The following is a 19,660-nucleotide window of genomic DNA, read 5'->3' as shown; positions in this document are numbered from 1 at the left end:
TGCCACACCAGGAACATCTCACAGTCCCCAACTCACAGTCCCGCCCGGTGAAGCCGTGAGGGCAGTGTGGTCACCAGGAATGGAAGAGCTGCTTTGGCCTTCCAGAGCCCTCACTGGCTGCTTGACCGCGGACTTACCTCATCCAAACAGTGAGGCAGAGAATCCTCAGAAGATGGAGACGAGAAAAGCTATGCAAGCAAGGAGCTGCCTCCATGCTGCAGGCCCTGAACAAGAACTGCAGTGCTGGGCCACACGCTGGGCCTGGGCCTCTGAGGGTCACAGGCTGCCTTGTGGTCAATGGGCTTCTGCGGCTGAGCCAGGACAGATGCCCATTCAGAAGCTCTGGGAAGCTGGGTGTGGGCCCCAGAGGGCCACTCAAAGGTCCCATTCACTCGCATTCCTCCCAGCAGCATTCCAGCCTCATCCCGGGGGGCTTGCCAGTCAGTGGAGGCGTGTCCATCGCAAGAGCCAATCGCAGGAAGAAAGGAGAGCCTGGAGTGTGGGACTCCCCAGGTCTCCAGATCCTTCCCTCTTGGAGTGAGAGTCAGATGGTGTACAGAGCTCACTTCAGAAAGCCAAATTTTAGCCTTGGCTCCTGGAGAAAACTTCCACCAACCAGGCAGGAGGCAAATGTCAAAAAGGGTGAGGAAGAACATCCCACAGAGAATAACATCTGAGGCCTAGCGATGACCTCATGGGGCAGCTAGGAGGATCAAACAGAGGGACTGCAAAGAAAAGGCTTTGGGAACTCTTGGGGAAAACACGCATGCGACGTTCAGAATGAAATCAGCTTTATATTTAAAACCAGGAAACAGTTACCAACAGGCTCACCTCCCTCCCTGTGATCGCTCAATTCCAAAAGTAACAGCCTGCATCTGGCCCTTACTCGGGAGCAAGGACTGTGACAAGTATTTTGCACACATTTTCTTTTCGTCTCTTTACTGTGTGACTGTGGGTATACGACTTACCCTCTGTGCCTCAGTTTACTTAAGGGTAAAAACAGGAATACTCAGTGGTCAGAGATTCGGAACGTGAGAAGGATTCAACGTGCCATTGTTGACTCTGAAGATGGAGAGGGCCAAGTCCCAAGAAATGCAGGTGGCCTCAGAGCTGAGAGCCCCCCCCCCCGCCACCCCCCCGCCCCCAGCTGACAGATAGCAAGGAGACAGGGACTTCATCCTACAACCACAGGAACTGGATTCCTCCAGGAAGAAGGAGCTAAGGAGCTTGGAGCAGATCCTTCCACCGAGCCTCCAGAGGAACGCAGCCCAGCCAATATCTTGATCTCAGCCTTGTGAGACCCAAAGCAGAGAACCCAGTCACACTTGGACTTGTGACTTACAGACTGTGAATTAATAGGTAAGTGCTGTTTAAAAAAACAAACAGGAATACTCACCTCAGTATTCCATGAGTTAACATTGATGAAGTGTTTAGGACAATAGGGGGTGAACTGGTTAAACTTTATAGTCCTTGGAAGAGTTCATGGCCTCAGCACAATACATTTTTTAAAAAAACCTCATGTCCCTGTGCTCACTCAGCATAAGCCACCGGCCCAAGGCCAGGAGCCAATGAGGTGATGGGTGATTCCAGGCCTGCCTGCGGGGAACCGCTACCCTCGTCTCATCTGCATGTGTCTCACACTGTCCCCTGACCCAGAAACTGCATCTCACCTGTCCTTGTGCTTCTGTGAAGACACCTGTATTAGTCTCTTAAACACACAGGGCTATGCCTTTAGAGAGTCTGAATGCTTTAAAAGGATAATAAAAATATATCTTTCCATGAGTCATGAAAGACTTGATGGTGTCAATAAGTTAGTTAAAAGCCCAGCATTCCTCAGAGCAGAACAGCCATAAGGCACCGTGCCATGCTCCCCCCTCGTGTCCCCCCCGTCCCCGCCTTGAGTCTGGACAGGGTGCAGGTGGCCAAGAGACCAGTCTTATGACACTGATTTCACAAGAAGGGTCCAAGAGGTTTATTAGACAGCCTGTGGCAAAACACAAAATGATTAATGACGATAACAAGCATATTCTATCAGCCAAGCACCAATCGGCACGATGACACTATCCCCAGAACATTCCTGGGTTCACATTTCCTAATGGGCTGCCAGAAGAAACGAATCCCTTCAAATCAAGACTCGAACACAAAGGAATTCCAGAGACACTGGGGAGGAGAGCGGGGTAGGCAGCCCTCTCACCAGTGTGGGAAGGGGGAGGGGAGGAAACGCAGGACAATTTAAATTTCCAAACTGAGGGAAACACGTACAAGGCAGGGTCTCCGGGACCTGGGGCAGGGGGTGAGGGACCAGAGAGGCGGAACAGCAATGACGGACCTGACAGGTTTCCTCCTCTACTTCTTTCTCCCGCCTCTCTCCTTGAGGGCCAGGTGGATGACAGCGCCATTGGCCATGTTGTAGTAAGCCAGTGAGTTGGAATCCTTGATGAAGATGCCCTGGAAAACAGACAGTGTGCTTAGCATGGGCAATCTGGCCCTGAGCATACAACGCAGCCTCACTCCCAATGTCTGCTCACGATCTGAACCGAGTGAACACAGGAGCCTGAAGGAAGGCCGGGGGCAAGGGGGGATGCAGGCACAGGGCAGGTCTCTGGTTCCTCCCAGAATGCTTTGCTTTTCCTTCCTTCCTTCCTACCAAGTCATGTTCTTCCCTTTTGTCAACTCTCCAAGAAGCTGGCCCTGACCAACCCCACGGAATTTTAAACCACAACACCTTTAGAGATCAACTAGTCCAACAGCCACATATGCAGAGCAGGAAACTGAGGCCCAGAGTGGAGATTTGTCAAAGTCCAAAGTGGGACAAATAGCAGCCTTGTGAGACCTGGTGGGCACAGGCCTAGCGGGACTGTCACCTCTGTCCGCGCACAAAGCCAGGCTACCTGGAACCACACGGACTGGGTGGCTCCACCCCTGGACCAGAAACCCACTAGAGCACCCCGAGAAACTGTCCCCAGGTGTCCACCCTTGTCATTGAGGCAGAGGGCTTTTAGATCCCACACAAGATTGTACTGTGACCCACTGCAGCCTCACCTGTCAGGCTAACCTGCCCCCGCGCTCTCTCCCAGCAGCATCATTACTCCTTGGATGAACTCAGGTGGCCACATCCAGGCATCTCCCCGCTCCTTTGGTTCCACAGGGGACTTAGCTTCTGGGACGACCCAAGGGCTAGGACCAGACACCTGACTCACCTCATACTGCAGCTTCTGTTTCCCTGCAGGCATGCCCGTGGCTTCGTGAATTTTCACCTTGATAACAGAGACCTGGGGGACCAAGGAGAGGACATTTACCCCTTTGCTAAGGTCAGCTGAAGGAAACTGCCCCTTGACCCCTTGGTTCCCCGGCAGCAACTCATACCTGGTCAGTAAGTGGGAGGGTGAAGACCAGCACCTGTCCATTCAGTTTCCATTCTGTCTTATCCTGCATGTTGGGCACTTGGACCTTGATGGACACTGGACCCTGCAAAACAGAAGGTGGCCATTATTCCTGGGACCCCTGAGTCGATCAGGAACTATGCTCTCCTATTCCTGGGCCAGTCTAGACGGTGTCACCTCTCCATCTGGGCTCCTGGACACGGTCCCTGATGCCACTGGGGACATGGCACAAGATTTGGTTTCTCTTCTTGAAAATGATCTCTACCCTGCCTCCTGGTGAGTCTGGAGCTGAAGAAGTGACATGAAAATGCTCTGCAAATCCCAAGAATTACCATGGGGGGTAAGAATATGAACTGTGAAATCAGAAGACCTGGGTTTCCAACTCAGCCTCCCCGCTAACTAGTAAGTAGGTCTCTCTGAACTTCAATGCCATGTTTATTAGGCAGCTAATCACAACCACTGCACGGTACTGCTGGGAGCACTAACTGGACAAATGCGCGTACAGTAGGTCGCTTTACCCTGGCACTTGGGCCCTCAAGAGATGGGAAACACTATTGGGAAAAAATGAAAGAAAAAAAGATTTGTCAAATGCACTGGGGGGATGGGGCTGGGACTGTTCCTGCCTCCTCATGGAGCCTAACAACTTTCCTAGGGACTGAAGTGCCAATATCCCCACCTCCCCTTATTGCTAGCACCCCAACAGGTTGCCCACAACAGGCAGACCTCCTAAGGGTTGAAACTGGAGAAGGCCACAAAGTAAGACCTGCACCCAGGATTTCCTATAGGGCAGCAATTTTCAACTGGTGTGCTGCTAGAATTTTTAAAACATGCAATATCTAACATCTTTTCCCTTAGATTGTCTAGTAAGAAAATAACAACAGCTGTCTGTTGTGAATGAATCAAAATTATACCTATGTTTTTGGTCGGGTTGGCAAAAAATACACATTTTTGGTGTGCAGTGGAATGTTAGTAATTGTGTGTGTGTGTGCCAGGAGATGAAAAAGGTTGAAAATCGCTGCTCTGGGGTTGAGGGTCCCTTCCACACTCAAGTCCTGCTGCCTGTTGCAGCCTGGTCTCCTCCCGGCCTCTACGATAGTTCACACCAGGGAACCAATGCTGTCTGCTCCTCCAGCTGCTGACCCACGTCAAGCACGTGCTCAGAAGCCCTCAGGGGCCACACTGGCTGACCCAGGCTCTGGAAGCCAAAACCACGGGAGCAGAATGGGGTGGGCCAGGCAGTGTGTGATGGGGCGGGACTGGACTCCCAGCTAGACGCTCGGGGCCACGGGCAGCGCTCCGGGATCACATACCTTGTTTCTGCGAAGGAACTCCTCCTCGGGCATGAGGCTATCCTCTGTCTTCAGTTTCTTGGAGGCAGGTTCATCCTCCATGGGAGGCGGAGGGTGGACAGGGGGCATTGGGGCTGGAGCTGGGACAGGGGCCACAGGTGGAGCGGGCACAAAGGCTGGAAGGACAGGAATAAGCAGCTGTATGAGGGGGGGGAAAGCCCAGGAATCAGGGCTGGTGAGAACTTAGAGGGGAGATTGCAAAGGTTTCCTGTTTCTCCCAGCGAGAGGTGTGAAGGGCCACTCCTTGCCGAGTCTGGCAGCCAGCAGGTTTCCTGGCATGGGGACCGGGGATGCTGCCCAGATTGGGTAGCCGGGCACTGGAAAAGAGGCAGGACTGATGGATGGAGGGGATGCCTGCCAGCAGTAATCACTGTCAGGCCTTTGCGCCTGCCTAGGCTGCACAAACCCCAGCTCTGTCACATCACCATCTCCCCCAAGAGCCGTGGTTCCCAGCTCCTGGCTCAGGGAACTCACACGGGGAAGCCATGGCTTTCTTCTGGGCTAGACCCTGGGCTGGACCAGCTAGCACCACCACCAGCCACTGCTCTGCTCACAGTGCTTGGCCTGCAGTCCTGACCAAACGGCCTGGAAAGCACCATGAGACACTGACCTGTTGGCACAATCATAGGAGGTGGGCGGGGTGCCATGATCGGAGGGGCTGAGGGAGGCATTGGCACCACGTTGATCCTGGGCGCGTGGATAATAGGCGGCATGGGAGCGATCACCGAGCCTGGGGGCAGTCGGACCACTGAAGCCATCGGGGGCCGGGGCATGACGGGCACTGCGGACACAACTGTGGTGCGGACAGGAGGCGGCATCTGTGGGGAGAAGGGGCCCCAAGGTCACAGAAAGCCAAGGCGGGCTCACAGCTGGCAACTGGTCACCTGCAGACTTTAAGGAGGGGGCTCCGACTCAGCCCCTCGGGGCTGAGAAACTGCAGCCTCACCCGAAGCTCTGACGGGAACTTCGCTGAGAGGGGCCCAGGGGCAGCACTCTTTCCACTTGGACTCAACCAGCCACTCATGGCAGACACTGAGAGCCAAAGAGGCTGACCTTGACTGAGCTCCTGGAGATGAGCCAGCGCTCCTCAAAGGCCCATTAAGCCCTGCAGCCCCTCTCTGCCCCCAGCCTGCTTTGCATCTGCCACTTGCCTCCCTCCCTGCTCGATCCTCCCACACAGAGAGGAGGTCAGGCTAGAGGTTCTGACTCCCAATTAAAGGGTTCTCTGTATCTGACCCACTCAGCACTCAGGCCCTGCACTCAGGCAGTTGCCCTTCTCAGCCAATAGCATCCAACCCCAAGAACCACACTCTACAAGACCAGTGACAAGGTGGCTGCTGGCTTACTGCCGGTGGCCGGGGCACGGAGGTGATGGGCGGGGCTGAGCTGGGTATATTGGTGGCTGAGGATGGAGGTGGTGGCTGCTGGGGGATTTCATTGGGCTTGCTGGGCCCGATTTTCTCTTTGGTATCATCTTCGGGCACCAGGCCCTTCGCCTTGTGGATGGCCTCGATCTGCTCCTGGAGGGTGATATTGGCCTGCGCAGCCTGCTGGGTTCGAGCCATGCTGCCTGAGTGGCCATCCCAGGTCACCTGCAAGGGAAAGCGACACCACAGCTTGTCAGGACACCGAGAACAGAGCCCCACGGGGGAGCCTGAGGGCAGGGAAGGCTCTAGGATAATCCAAACTGCACCTTTTCCTCCGGCTTCTGGATCTCCTCCTCACCGATCTTCTTACCAATGGCTGTCTCCTCTACACCGAAGATGTCGGTACGTCGCTCGGCCAGCTGTTTCAAGCTGCTCTCGATATCCAGACCTGGAGAGAGACGGGACAGAAAGCGACTCTAAACCACGTGCCCTCTGACAAGGCAGCAGCTCTCCTGGTGCAGGTGGAGGCTGGGCCCGTGGGACAAGGCTGACTGAGTCCAACCCAGCATGCCTGTCCTCTGAGCCGAGGGAAGGCTGCCCCATCAGCTCTAAAGAAGCCTATAAACCGGAGTTCGTCCAACTCCTTGACGGATGAAAGGCAACTGAGAGGACAGGGTCACGTGAGTCACAAGTAGCAGAGTTAAGGCTGAAAGCTTGGTCTCCCCCCTGTTGCTGCTTCTCACACAACAGTCACAGGAGTGCCGTGTCGAGTCTCATTCTAAGCCGCAGAATGGGCACCCCTCCCAGCTAGTCAGACCTGGCTCTGGGATGTCAATGGGCTCATGCCATCCCTGTCAGGTGCCTGTCTTTGGAGGCGTCCTATCAATAGTCATTCTGCAAAATGGGGGGTCCTTTTGTAGGACCACAGGCTGTACATAACCTTGAAAGCTTTTGTGGAGCTCAACTGCTGCTTTCTATGTTTGCTTAAGGCAAGTTAACTGTAGTTTAGAGATTCCCATGGGTCAAAGCGAGTCAGGGCTGAGTCAGAGAAGGGGTGTGGACTGGGTGGGGGCACCCCCACCTCACCTGGAGCGTACACCTCGTCGTCGCTCTGCTTCTCGCGGATGGAGCGATCTCGCTGCTCCAGCCAGCGGGGGTCGAGCAGCCCAATGCGCATGTGTTCCTGCATTTTGCTGGCAGGGATCTTCTCCCCCGTGATGGGGGACACGAGGTACTCATCTGGGGCAGGGGCTGGAGGCAGGGGCTTGGAAGCTAGAAGGGAAGAGATGCCTGAGTGAGAGCCCCGGCGGCAGCCTGGGTGAAGAGGGCGTGGTTTCACTCGTGCATCACTCCTCCGTGACACACCAGTCAGTGCCACACGGTACCTGGCGCTGGGTGAGCTGTCAGGGCGCCAGAGATGGCTACTCCCTGTGACCCACGGTGAGGCCTGGGAGGGAGGGGCTACCGAAGCCTTTAACAAGCTACCTCGAGCCATTCTAGAAACGGGCAGGTCTGAGGCACATATGGGGCGGGAAAGCAGGTTGTACCTTTGGGGTCGTAGTCCTTCCTGACAATGACCTGGTCTGGCGTCGGGGGCAGAGGCGGCGGCATGGGGGTCTCTGGGGGTGGGGGCACTTTCTGCCCTTCTTCTTCATCATCTGAACCCTGAAAAGCAAAGCGGGATTTCAAGAGGGGCCGAGAAGCCGCCTCTCTACAGCAGAACCCTGAGGCTCCCAGGGCGGCAAGGTGCCTAGGCCTGCAGCCAGTGTCCATGTGCTAAGCCTCCCGGGCAGCGAGGCCAGCCGGCAGCCAGCCAAGCTGCTTCCTCGCAGCATGAATGGGAGTGCTGGGGGCCGTGGTGCTAGCACTCTGCCCAGGCATTTCCAGCAGCTGGCACCGGGCGGTCCCAGGAGGCCAAGGGCACTTAACATGCCAGGGAGGGGGCGGGGAGCAAGTCAGCGCTCGAGGGTTGCTGCTCAGAGCAATGCTGGGAGGGAGAGAGGACGTCCATTCCCACAGACACAGGGGCCTTTCTTCTCAGGCTGCACGCAGATTCTTTCTGAGGGAAGGAGAACGGCTTGGCCTGGAGCCTCGATGCCTGCCCGGAAGGCCTGGCTCCAAGAGGGTGGAGGTGGCCGAAAGGAAGCACAGGCCGCACTTAGAAAAGCTCGGGATCTGCTGATCATTTGGGCCGAAGCTGAGGTGTAGAGGGTTCCCTGGCTGAGAGCTGGCCTGGGTGGTGAGGAACGGGCCTGGGGCAGAGGGGGAAGGTGGCAGAACAGGCTGGCACAGCGTTCAGATCCTTGCTTGTGAATGAACCTTTGTTGCCCGAGCTGGAAAGGGGCTCTGTGCTGCTGGGTTCGGGCAGCTGCCTTATTCAGGACCCACGCCTCCCTTCGAGGTTCACAAGGGGCTGGATCTCAGACTCTGGTGGAGAGCACCCCCCTCTCCTTGGGCTCCAGGGACAAGGTCATCTCACGCCTGTCCAGGCCCAGGGACACACCTCGTCCATGTCTTGCACTTGGGTGTCCTGGTCCAGCTGGGAAGGAGGCTCCTCCGTCTTCTCCTGCTTCTCGTCCTCTTCATCAGACTCAACCTCCATCTCCACCTCCTCACTCTCCCCAAACTTCTCATAGCGCTCCTGAATGAGGATCCGCGCCCCCAGCTCCTCCGGGGTCGTAGGGGGAGGGAAGTTCCCTGGGGGAGGGGAGACGGAGTCAAAGGGAAGCCTACAAAGGCCCATCTACCCTCTCTGCACGCCTGAGCTCCCCGAGGGCTGGGGCTGACTGCTCTCCCATCTCCAGAGCCCCCCGGAGTCTGACACCGTGAGTATTCGTCGGACTAGGTTGGGCTGGGACAGTGTGGGAGAACTGAAGTCCTCCAGGAGCAGAGGGGAAAGACACTGACACAGCCTCCGAGGAAGTCTGCTGTCCTCTGGGACACCCGCACGAGCTCTCCCGGGGTGGCTCTCAACTCCTGGCTTCCCATCGGGCCGCAGGCCTCCCTCCTCGCAGACCTACCTTGCTCGTTGGGCTGGAAGTCCACCGTTTCCACCACCACAAAGTCATGCCAGTCAATCTGCGCGTAGGCCACCCGCTCCTTCTCCTTCTCCTCCTCCTCCTTCTTCCTCTCACGCTCCTGGAACTTGGCCCACTCCACGCGGTAACACACCTGAAGAGCCAGGACACAGCAAGGAGCTGAGCGGACAGGGTCTGCTCCGATGGAGGTGTCACCCAGGGCCTGTACAAGCCAGCACCTCCTGCAGAACAGGGAGGAGGCTGCCCCGCTACAAAGGGGGACGTTGTGGAGCAAACTATGGCATCTGTGTCTAGTTTCAGCCAGGCCCAGAGTTCGGACAGGATGACAACCCTAAAAGCCACAGAAACCTTCTGCCGAGGCCCCAAGGCCAGCCATTTGTCCTAATCTCGGAGTTTTTTGCTCGAGTGAGCGAGGAGCTGTGTTCAGAGGAAGTCTGCATGACAACCAAGTGCCCACAAGAGAAACGGCCTCAGAGCCTGTGAAACAAAACATCATACGACCATCCAAAACAGCCATATTTGTTGAAATATGTACAACACTTCTCTAAAAATTGAACAAATGTTTACAGCAGCAGGAGATGGCAAATGTCAGAAGTCTCCTCGATCCATGTCATTCTGATGACTCCCGGAAGGAAGAACTTGAACCTATTCAGGTGCTTGATGACATGAAGTCTTGAAGATACTTACATGAAGGTGTCTTGAACCGTGTAGGCACAAAGCACTACAGTACATAATCATATCAAATGATTCTAGAAATGACCATTGCTACCCACAGAACAACATATTCGTCTACAAAATTATTAAGCTACTGCTCTAAATATAACAAGACCTGGGCCACAAAAGGCAGTCTTGAAGACATGCCTTCTGTCCTCAACCCTGAAAACCTGGGCTACAACAGGCACCTGCTCAGGAGTTGGCTTCTCTGAGGGTAGGAAAGAGGGAGGCCTAGTGACGCTGAGAGCAGAGCAGAGAGTTGGGGCACAGAATCCAGGTTCCTTGGCCTTTGCAGCAGAAGGCCCCTCTCCACCACTCCTGTGCCCAGAACATAACAAGGCACTGCCTCGGAGATTATTCACAAACGTGAAACACAACCCAACAATCTAACTCCCACATCAGTAACTGGTCATAAAAAATGAGTTTACCTGGTCCAAAACTTCTCGGGGGTTCTCGGCCTCTTTCTTGAGCTTTGTAAATAAGCCTTTGGGCGGAATCAAGATCTGAAACACAGAAGTTATTAAAGCCACGGTCAGCGCAGCACAACCCGGGACAGGGGGGCCCTTCCCTGGCTGTGGAGAGGTGCGGAGGGAGAGCATGGGAGTCTGGGTCCCAATCCCAGAAGTTATTTAACTTCTGTAGCTTCGTTTCCTTCTACAAAATGGCGACACCACTTAAGTTGGCATTATCAACTTAAAAAGCTGCTGTAAGAATAAGCAGGCAAGTATGCAAAACCATGGCAGGTCACCCGGCACACGGTCAGTATGTAGCTACTTATTAGCTGACAGACCATGAGTGACTTCAGCTCTTTGAGCCTGTTCCTGCTTTTAAAAAAGGGGAGAAAACACTTTTAGCTCATGGGTTCTTATGAGAGTTAAATTAGGTAATAGGAGACAATTACTACGGGCTTGCTGCTTTCTCAGGCCCTATGCGAGGCGCCTAAAAATGTAAATGTACTAAAAAGCAGCTAGCATGCCCGGCATGCATGGCTCAGTGGTTGAGCGTTGACCTATGAACCAGGAGATCACAGTTCGATTTCCAGTCAGGGCACATGCCTGGGTTGCAGGCTCCATCCCCAGTGGGGGGCGTGCAGGAGCCGATCAGTGATTCTCTCTCACCATTGATGTTTCTATCTCTCTCTCCCTCTCCCTTCTCTGAAATCAATAAAAATATATATATTTTTTTAAAAAGCAGCTAACAGCACGTGGCCTTGTCACACAGCAGGCACTCACCTAATGCAGTTATCAATCATGCTTTTCAATTTTCTTTAGAAACAGCAGTCAATGTTGCATTTAAGAGGGAAACCCGAATATAAACCAAGATTTCACACGGAAATAAAGTGTTAATGTCCACCCAGGGGCCCCACAGAGGAATACTGTCCTTGTAGACAGTGAGTGGACAGCATGCTTTCTGGGCCCAGCACCCCGCCTGCACCCTGACCAGGCACCTTGGTGTACTGTTCCACCAGCTTCGTGAAGTAGTTGAAGAGGCTGTGCTGTGGGCGGAGGAAGTCAAACTGGTAGTTGCGCTGCTCTTTCTGCATCAGCTGGGTCAGAAACTGGCGCCCATTCCTGGCCACAAACTGAGCTGTCAGCTTCACCACATCCAGGTCAAAGGCTGAGATGGAGGGGGGGTCTGCGATGAACTCGAACTCAGGAGGGGGCTCTTTGGGCACGATGGTCTCCTGGATCACCTGGGCTTGGACCTAAGATGCGGAAGACGTGTGAGCAAGAGGCACAGGAGTGGACTGGCTCCAGAGGGGGTTCCATGCCTCTGTTCATGATGTGGACACCACTGGCACCTGGTGAGAGAGTCCTAACTACAAGAGCAATTTCTTGGCCAACGGTGGCCTCAACAACCCGAAAGGCTTCCAGTGAGATCCATGCCCCTCTTTATCTCTGCTGCTGCCCTGAAATCAAAGATTAAAACTGGGGAGCAGGAGACCTGATAGGAGCAGGGCTCATAAATCCCAACCCAGGGCAAGAGAGGATGCAGGAGGCCCTCTGTGTGTGCAGAGGACCCCACTGGAGGAAGGATTTCCACATTTGTTACCTCATCTGGTCTCCACCGGAACCATGAGGTGGAGAGAACGGGTACCGTGAATCCTCTTTGTAGAGGGAGGAACTGAGATAAGTAGCCTGAGGCCCGAAGGGTAGTAAACTGCAACGCAAGGCCTCAGAGCCTACGCCAGCCTTTCCCTCCCACTGTAAAACGAGGCACCACCTTTGCCAGAGCAAAGGAGCAGAGAAGGAAAAGGGACCAGTCTAGGCCTACAAAGAAAACAAAATGTGCCAGCCCTTCCTGTCCACACTGACAACCATAATCACCCCTAGTTCTGGGCCTAGTGCTGAGGGGTAATTGGGCAGGCCAGATTGGGGGTGGGGGAGGGCCGCCTCGGAAAGTGAGATAGAATGATGGCGTAAGAAAGGGCCCCAAAGCCTTGGACAAGGCAAAGCGAAGAGGCTGAAAGCACGCACTTTTCAGTCCCGACTCTGTGGTCGTGGGTAAATCACACTTCCCCGAGCCTCAGATCTCTCAATTGTAAAATGATCACCTCGCTGGCCTCCTCATGCAGCCCCCGGGGGTGCCAATAAGACAAGACCCCTGAAGCACTGAGCACAGAGCTTGACGAGCAGTGCTAAAGAATGCCAGCTGTCAGCAGGACTTTGCTCTCTCAGCCTGTGTCTGCCTCTGGAGGAGGAAGGGGGGGGGGGGGGCTCTCCCTGGGTGGCTGTGCGGTTTGGATAGCAGAGTTCATTACTCTCCTCTCCCTCCCGATCCTGGCCTCCCTCTCAGGCCTGGGGAAGTGAGGGGAGGGGTTGGCTCCAACCTTCTGGGGCAGCTGCTGCTGGGTGGCTTGCTGCTGCTGCTGCATGACCTTGGGGATGGCGGCTGAGGGCTCCTGAGCCTTCCCCTCCTTGAACTCGCTGACCTTGTGGCGGTAGTAAGCATGGTAAGGGTCGTTGGGGTTCAGAAAGTTGAACTTGGGATTGTTGATCTCGTTCTGTCGGATCCTAGCTTCAAATTCAGGTCCATTTCTAGAAGGAGGGAAAAAGAATTAATACCACAACCATTGCCACTGCCGAGACCCAGAACACGGCCCATTCAAGCCACCCTCTTGCCTCAGCCATCACTCCAACTGGTCCGTCTCTCAGCACCGCAGAGGTCTTCTTCAAGACCCCTGACATCAGCACCAGGGCCATCTGCCTCCTTAGGCCTGCCGCAGGCTTCCTCTACCACAGGCCCTCCAGCTCATCACTCCTGCAGCTCCTCTGCCAGTCTCGCCATTTCCAAAACCCATCTGGACTATTGCCTTCTGTTTTGTTTGTTTTTTAAGTAAGATTTATTTACTTAAAAAAAATGTACTTACAAGGGAAGGCATATATTACTACTTCACATAAAAATCAATATGACTTCACTAATAAAAGGCAGGCTTAAAATTAAACAAGGAAAACAAAGTATTAGACTATTAAAGTTTAGCTCCAAGTTTGCTGGGCCAGAGGCCAGTTTTCTTAGTTAAAAAGTGGATTACAGATGCTGCAAAGGTGTTCAAGTTATCCTAGCACCAAGCTGAGACTTTGTCCTTTGGGTAACGAGAAGGATTAAAACAGCCACACAAATGTGGACAATGAGACTTATGCCCTGTCCAAGCACCGCCTAAAATCACCTCACTCACTACTGGGTGAGGCCGTCAGGAAACACTCCGAGGGCGCGAACCTGTGCTGCTGGGTGAGGCACATTCAGATGCAGGGAAGCAGTGAGACCGCAGGAGGCCTCCCATCTCTCTGTATCTGGGCCAGTTTCCTACCTACACCTCATGACCCCAATTTGCCTGCCTTTAAAAACCTCAAAATAATGAAAACGACTCTCTCAGAATGTCTAGGGAACGCTGATTTTTTAGAGTCCCAACAGTAATATTTCAAGGTGTCATACATACATGGTGGGGCAAAAGTAGGTTTACAATGGCTCATATGGAAGATAATATAATAATTACTAAATAATACAAAAATAAACAGTTTTGCATACTCACAACTGTAAACCTGCTTTTGCCCCACCCTGTATATAACACTGTGTCAGTCAGAAAGTGCACTAACCTTAAAGACACGAGATATGGACATGTTCAAGTTTTGGGTTCACTACTGATGCAACAAGCTACCACACTTCTCTGACTCAATTTCCCATGAAAAGTCGCTCACGCCACCTTCTCTACCTCGAACTAGTAAGATCAAATGTATTAAGGAGATGCCAGCCTTCTTGAAGCATAGAGTGGCCTGCAAATGCGAGTGCTGTCGCTTCTGTAAAAGTTAGAAGAGCTGTTCCATTAACAGTAGAGATGACGGGGTATTAGGAGACGACGGGACTTCCTCCATCGCTCCTCCAGCAGAGCCCGGCTCTCAGATGCCCCCAACACAGCCTGGCTGCCCCACTTCAGACTTTCACACCCTGGTCCTGTTGGTTGAAGATAGGGGGGCAGACAGGGAGCGGGCGATGCTGTGCTCCCGATGAGGCACCATAACCATCTGTGCCAGGGTGGGGGCAACACCCAGGCCAGCTCCTCCACAAGCTCTGGTCACACTCCGTATGTGACTGACACCCTGAGGTCTAATCTGACAGTGAACTAGTACAACCAGAACCTCACGCGTGAGGAAGCAGCTTCTGTCCCACTCCTCACACAAGGCACACTACACACGAGGAGGGGAGTGAGTGCAGACGCTGCCACAACGAGGCCACCCCCCCCCCAGCGGACGCCGGGGCAGGTAAGGGGCGGCTGGACAGGGGGCTCCGATTGTCTCCTCTATCGCGGCCTCTGAAGCCATAACCTCGCCACATCTGGGAACAATTGACGATTAAAACAGTGAAAAGGCAGCCATGTTTATTCTCAGCTCTTCTGTTGCTTTAGATTAGTTTAATGTTAAAATTGTATTCTCTCCCAAAAGAAATAGATTTCAACAGAAGAAGACAGGATTCTGACTCAACCCAGCTGGTGGGACTTTTAATGGTAATTTCCACTTCAGTTCCTTGAAAGGAAAATGCAGAGAAGGGGAGACCTAACCTACAAAAAACAACACAACTTCTTTTGGAAAACCATATTGGTTAGTGATGTTTACGGTATGCTCTGCTCCGTCAATCAGTACGTGTGAAACGAAGGGTCCTGCATGTTTGCTGTATTCCAGACTGAACTGCTAGTCGTCCCTTCATTGTAATGTCAACAAAAGCATGTGCAGAGGCTTTAGAAATGCCTACAAGGCAACATCTAGCCAACAACAGGGCTAGAGATGTGGGTGTGTAGATTTATTATTTTTAAGGGAACTTGGACACACTCTGACTTCTGTGGCAGAAGAGGCTGACACAAAATTACTGGAAAGCTACTTGGCAAGTGTTTAAGAAATCTTTAAAATCCTCCTTCGGCCACACTATTTCCTTCTAAAGAAACAATCTACACAGGAAAGGAAATGCTCGGAGACTTCCCCGCAGCTTCACTTGCCAAACTGAAATGTTGCAAACAACTTCGAAGGAAAAGCTAGAGACGGCCAGTCAAGGAAGGCCCACTGCTCCACTCGGCGCAGCGCCTCCCAAGCGGCCCACGCAGCCCCAGACCACGAAGCAACGTGGGAAACGCTTCTAACAAGCACGAGGGGAAGCAGGATGTGAAGGTACCTCTGCTGCTATTACAAGGATCTAAAAAAGGACCGGGGGCCAGAAGGAAACGGGAAAAAGTGAAAGCGGCTGGCAGAAACGATCTGGTAGCGAGGTTGTGTGGATTCTTCCTCCAACACCCCTTTCCCATTTGTGTTTAAAATATGAGGGGAGAAGGGGAAGCAGGCATGTTGCTCGGAGACATTATAAACATTATTACAGATACACCGCCTGCTGTCCTAAACCTGACAGGGGCTGATGATGTTCAATCAAGCACAGAAAGCTTTAACCCAATACCCAGGTCCATCAAAGCCTCTGAAATGTGATGAGACCAAGCTGCCTGGCACCGGCCACCCTGACTCCCTCCCGTTTCATTTCCCTAGCAGGGTGGGGAAGGAATACATCTATGAAGTAGACATTGTATGACTGAGGGCAGCAGTCTGCTCAGGACCAGCTGAGCTTCCAAGCAAGGAGCTGTCCAGATTTATTGTGCCATCTCTTCATTTTTAAGTAATTTGGGTACAAAAAAAATTGCAAAGACAAACAAAAGATCTGTAGGCTGGACGGGGCCTGCTGGCTGCTGAAGGAATACTTTAAAGACCCTAAATTAGGGGACGTGTTGACCTCTGGGGTCACGTGGCCATCAAGAGGATTCCATCGGAGGACGTGTGTGTGTGTGTGTGTGTGTGTGTATGATGGGGAGGGACTCGAGGAACTCGGACTGCCTTCCACGCCACCTGAGAAGACAGCTGACACCTGCATGAGGCCCCCAAACGGTGCCGTCCCCCTAACTCACTCTCTCATGCCTGCCTCACGACAACCCTGAGGGGCGTCTCATTCCCTTCCCTTCCGCAGATGGGTCATCGGAGGCTCTGAGGTCCTTGCACAACGAGAATGATCAACCCCTTTTTGTCTTCCTCAGGCCAGTGGCTTAGACAGAGACACACTTACTATGGGTGACAAAGCGGCTTTCCAGACATGTCCTCAGGCCTGCTGTGGAAACACGGGTTCCTGGTGACTCTGGGGCTTGTGTGATTCACACTCCGCCACTGCCACGCTGTGTCAGAGGCCAGTCCTGACCACTGCCCACCTCACCGCCACGCTGTGTCAGAGGCCAGTCCTGACCACTGCCCACCTCACCGCCACGCTGTGTCAGAGGCCAGTCCTGACCACTGCCCACCTCACCGCCACGCTGTGTCAGAGGCCAGTCCTGACCACTGCCCACCTCACCGCCACGCTGTGTCAGAGGCCAGTCCTGACCACTGCCCACCTCACCGCCACGCTGTGTCAGAGGCCAGTCCTGACCACTGCCCACCTCACCGCCACGCTGTGTCAGAGGCCAGTCCTGACCACTGCCCACCTCACCGCCACGCTGTGTCAGAGGCCAGTCCTGACCACTGCCCACCTCACCGCCACGCTGTGTCAGAGGCCAGTCCTGACCACTGCCCACCTCACCGCCACGCTGTGCTTTTAGATGAGCCAATGGGCCCACACTGAGAGCGCCTCTCTATGTGGATCAAGCCTGTGGCCTGTGTGCCTGGCAGGTGAACTAACTGCTCAGATGACTTGTGCTTTCAAAGGTGCATTGACCATTAATGTCAGTGGAGCCCCGCCTGACAACACCTCTCTAAAACCTAGTGTGAACCTGTGTGGACTCAAGAGCTGTTGGCACTAAAAATCCACGTGTAAGCCACAGGAGCAGAAGAGCTAGGTTACCTGGCCACGAAGCTGGCAGTCTTGTCCACGATATTCCTGACCTCTGGAGGCGGGTAAATGATCCCCACCACGGGCTTGGAAGGGGTGGAGTCCTCCTTTGAAGACGCATCCTCTTCTGTGGGCTGTGAGAAAAGAAAAGAAAAGAAAGTCTTGAAGTTCCTGGTTTGGGGCTGGACATACCTGAGCACCAGGCTCTCCCTCGGACTTCCTTCGGGTCAGAACCCTCTGCTCCAGAAGAGGGGTCCTTTACCTGCACTGTGTTTGTGAGGGACCCTCCTGGGGAATCAGTTAAAGCAGCTGCAGCTTTTCTGGCTCCACCAGCTAGACCAGCGGTCGCCAACCTTTCGGATCTCGCGGACCACCGGTTGGCGACTGCTGAGCTAGACTGTGTCCATGACACCAGGGGTCTGCATTTCTACTAGGTGCCCAGGTGACTCACATGCAGGTCTCAGACCACATACTGAGAAGCCACGTTCCAGAATCCAGAGCATGGGTCCATGTTCCAGAGCAAGCGATGTGCCTGGCATGGGATACTTAGTATTTAGTGACTGTTTGCTGAATAAAGAAAAAGGGAACTCCTTCGGGGCAGCTCCTTCTGCCTTACAGCCTTTTCTCTCTGCATCCACTCCACAGTCTTAACGACCAGTCAACGCTCAAATGTGCTGTGAAACTGCACTGGACATTCAGCATTAACTCCCCGTCAGTTCCGAGTCTTTCCTCGCTGGTCTTTCTTAGTAAACGAAGGGTCAAGTCTCATCTCAGAAAAATAAAGTCTCTCCCCTGCCCTCATGTTCCTTCCTCCTCCTGCCTTCTCCCCCAACCCTCTTCCTCCGCTAAACATCCTGAGTTCTCTCAGCCTTAGTTCCCACTTCCTCACCCCCACTTGGTCCCCATCCATTTCAAGTGTTTTTGCCAGCTGCCTATGGCCAAGTGCAGCGGCCGTCTGGCCATCTGACCAATGCCCACTCCTTCACAAAGCTCTCCGCCCAACTCCCAGGCCCCATTCTCACCCGTCTTCCCTTCTTGCTCACCGTGCCCCCCAAGAAACCTTCCAGGTTTCTGTTTCACCTCCTGCTCTATCATGTTGGGCACCCCCAAACTCCTGTTCTCGGTTCTCTTCCGTCTTCACTCCGTCCTCAGGCACCCACAGCCACCTCCAGCCTGAACAATCCCACCCACATGGATGCCCCGATCACTCTGCGAGCCAGAGCTTCAGATCGATTGATTCCGGGGCACTTCTGTCATCTCTGACCGCTTTCCTCGTGAATGGCCAGACAGGCACCTGGTCAACCAGGCCAGAAACGTGGTCCTCCTCCTCCTCCTCCTCCTCCCTCAGCCTCCAAATTCAGTGACGACAGAGGAGGTGCCATACACTTTTCTAAGCACTTTACATACATTAACTTGTATCACCCTTACGAGAGCCCTATGAGGTAGGTAACTTGATTATCCCCATTTCACAGATGAGAAAAACTGAGGTCTAGCGCGCTTAACTGGCCCTTTGAGCAATACACACTTGTGGAATATTCACGGGTACCTGGCTCCTTACTAGCTTACAAGCTGGCTCTCCAAGGCAGCTGCTGTGCCTCACCCATCCCAGTAACGTGGGACCCAGGCTCCGTGTCTGCCTTGGACTGAGTACTGAGTGGATGCAGGAGAATTAACATTCAAAGCTGTGACCCTGCAGGCTGGGAAATTAGAAATTACTGGGCAAATTACTGGGGGCCGGTGGGCCCAATTGCCACAGCAGATGCACGGGATCGGTGTTTTTCCCAAACTTCAATGAGTCACCTTTGGGATCTTGTTAAAAATGCAGATTTCTATTAGAGGAGCTGGGGTGTATTTCTTTCTTTTTTTGTTTACACACATTTTAATTTTTTTAATTTAGTGTTTCAATTACAGTCTGCATTCAATATTATTTTGTATTAGTTTCGGGTGTATAGCATAGCGGCTACATAGCGGCTAGATACTCATATATTTTACAAAGTGCCCCCGCCCCATATTTCCACCTGGCACCATACATAGTTATTACAATATCACTGACTATATTCCCTATGCTGTGCTTTACAGAGTCTCGCATTTCTAATAAACTCCCAGCGGACGCTGAAGCTGCCGGTCCGCGGACCTCACTTTGAGAACCATGGGTCTAGCGCGCTGCCTCCTGGGACTTGTAGTCCCTCCACGGCCTCCTAAGCGGCCGCTACTTCCAGCAAAAGTGAGGCGCGCCTAGGCCTAGGCCCGGGCTGCCGGTCCCGGAGAGGGGGGCGCGATACCTGTTTGGGCTCGGTGGCCACGGGAGGCGGCGGAGGCACCGCCTGCACGGGTCCCGCCGGCATAACTGCGACGCTCAGGGCTGCCAGGCCGCCTCGGTGTGGGTGAGCGGTGCGGCCTCAGAGCGGTTCCCCCGCAGCGGCGCTACCACAAGTCCGCAAGATGGCGGCAGCCGAGCGAGCCGTCAC

General features: G+C 53.7%; 1 protein-coding gene across 1 annotated transcript; it reads right to left on the bottom strand.

Moving 5' to 3' along the window:
• Positions 1-1,948: 1,948 nt before the first annotated feature.
• Positions 1,949-19,614, bottom strand: SF3A1 (splicing factor 3a subunit 1). Its single transcript, XM_036353780.1, has 16 exons — positions 19,475-19,614; positions 17,205-17,326; positions 12,682-12,889; positions 11,299-11,556; positions 10,280-10,354; positions 9,120-9,270; positions 8,603-8,796; positions 7,647-7,764; positions 7,186-7,371; positions 6,426-6,547; positions 6,079-6,324; positions 5,343-5,550; positions 4,694-4,848; positions 3,367-3,468; positions 3,201-3,272; positions 1,949-2,448 (listed from the first exon to the last, which is right to left on the bottom strand). The coding sequence occupies exons 1-16, from the start codon at positions 19,535-19,537 to the stop codon at positions 2,347-2,349; spliced, it is 2,382 nt and encodes a 793-aa protein (XP_036209673.1). The 5' UTR covers positions 19,538-19,614; the 3' UTR covers positions 1,949-2,346.
• Positions 19,615-19,660: the final 46 nt, after the last annotated feature.

Source organism: Myotis myotis, unplaced genomic scaffold (assembly GCF_014108235.1).
Source record: "Myotis myotis isolate mMyoMyo1 unplaced genomic scaffold, mMyoMyo1.p scaffold_m19_p_20, whole genome shotgun sequence".
Classification (NCBI taxonomy): domain Eukaryota; kingdom Metazoa; phylum Chordata; class Mammalia; order Chiroptera; family Vespertilionidae; genus Myotis; species Myotis myotis.
Note: the sequence above shows the minus strand (reverse complement) of the source record. Positions and strands in the feature narration are given on the sequence as shown.

What these genes read in the sequence shown, in the direction of transcription:
- SF3A1 (XM_036353780.1), bottom strand. Translation starts at nt 19,537, where the DNA reads ATGCCGGCGGGACCCGTGCAGGCGGTGCCTCCGCCGCCTCCCGTGGCC. An exon ending in TGGCCACCGAGCCCAAACAG is followed by an intron (nt 17,327 to 19,474) that starts GTATCGCGCCCC and finishes CTTTTCTCACAG; the next exon opens with CCCACAGAAGAGGATGCGTC. An exon ending in AAGTGCAAGACATGGACGAG is followed by an intron (nt 7,765 to 8,602) that starts GTGTGTCCCTGG and finishes TTTGCTTTTCAG; the next exon opens with GGTTCAGATGATGAAGAAGA.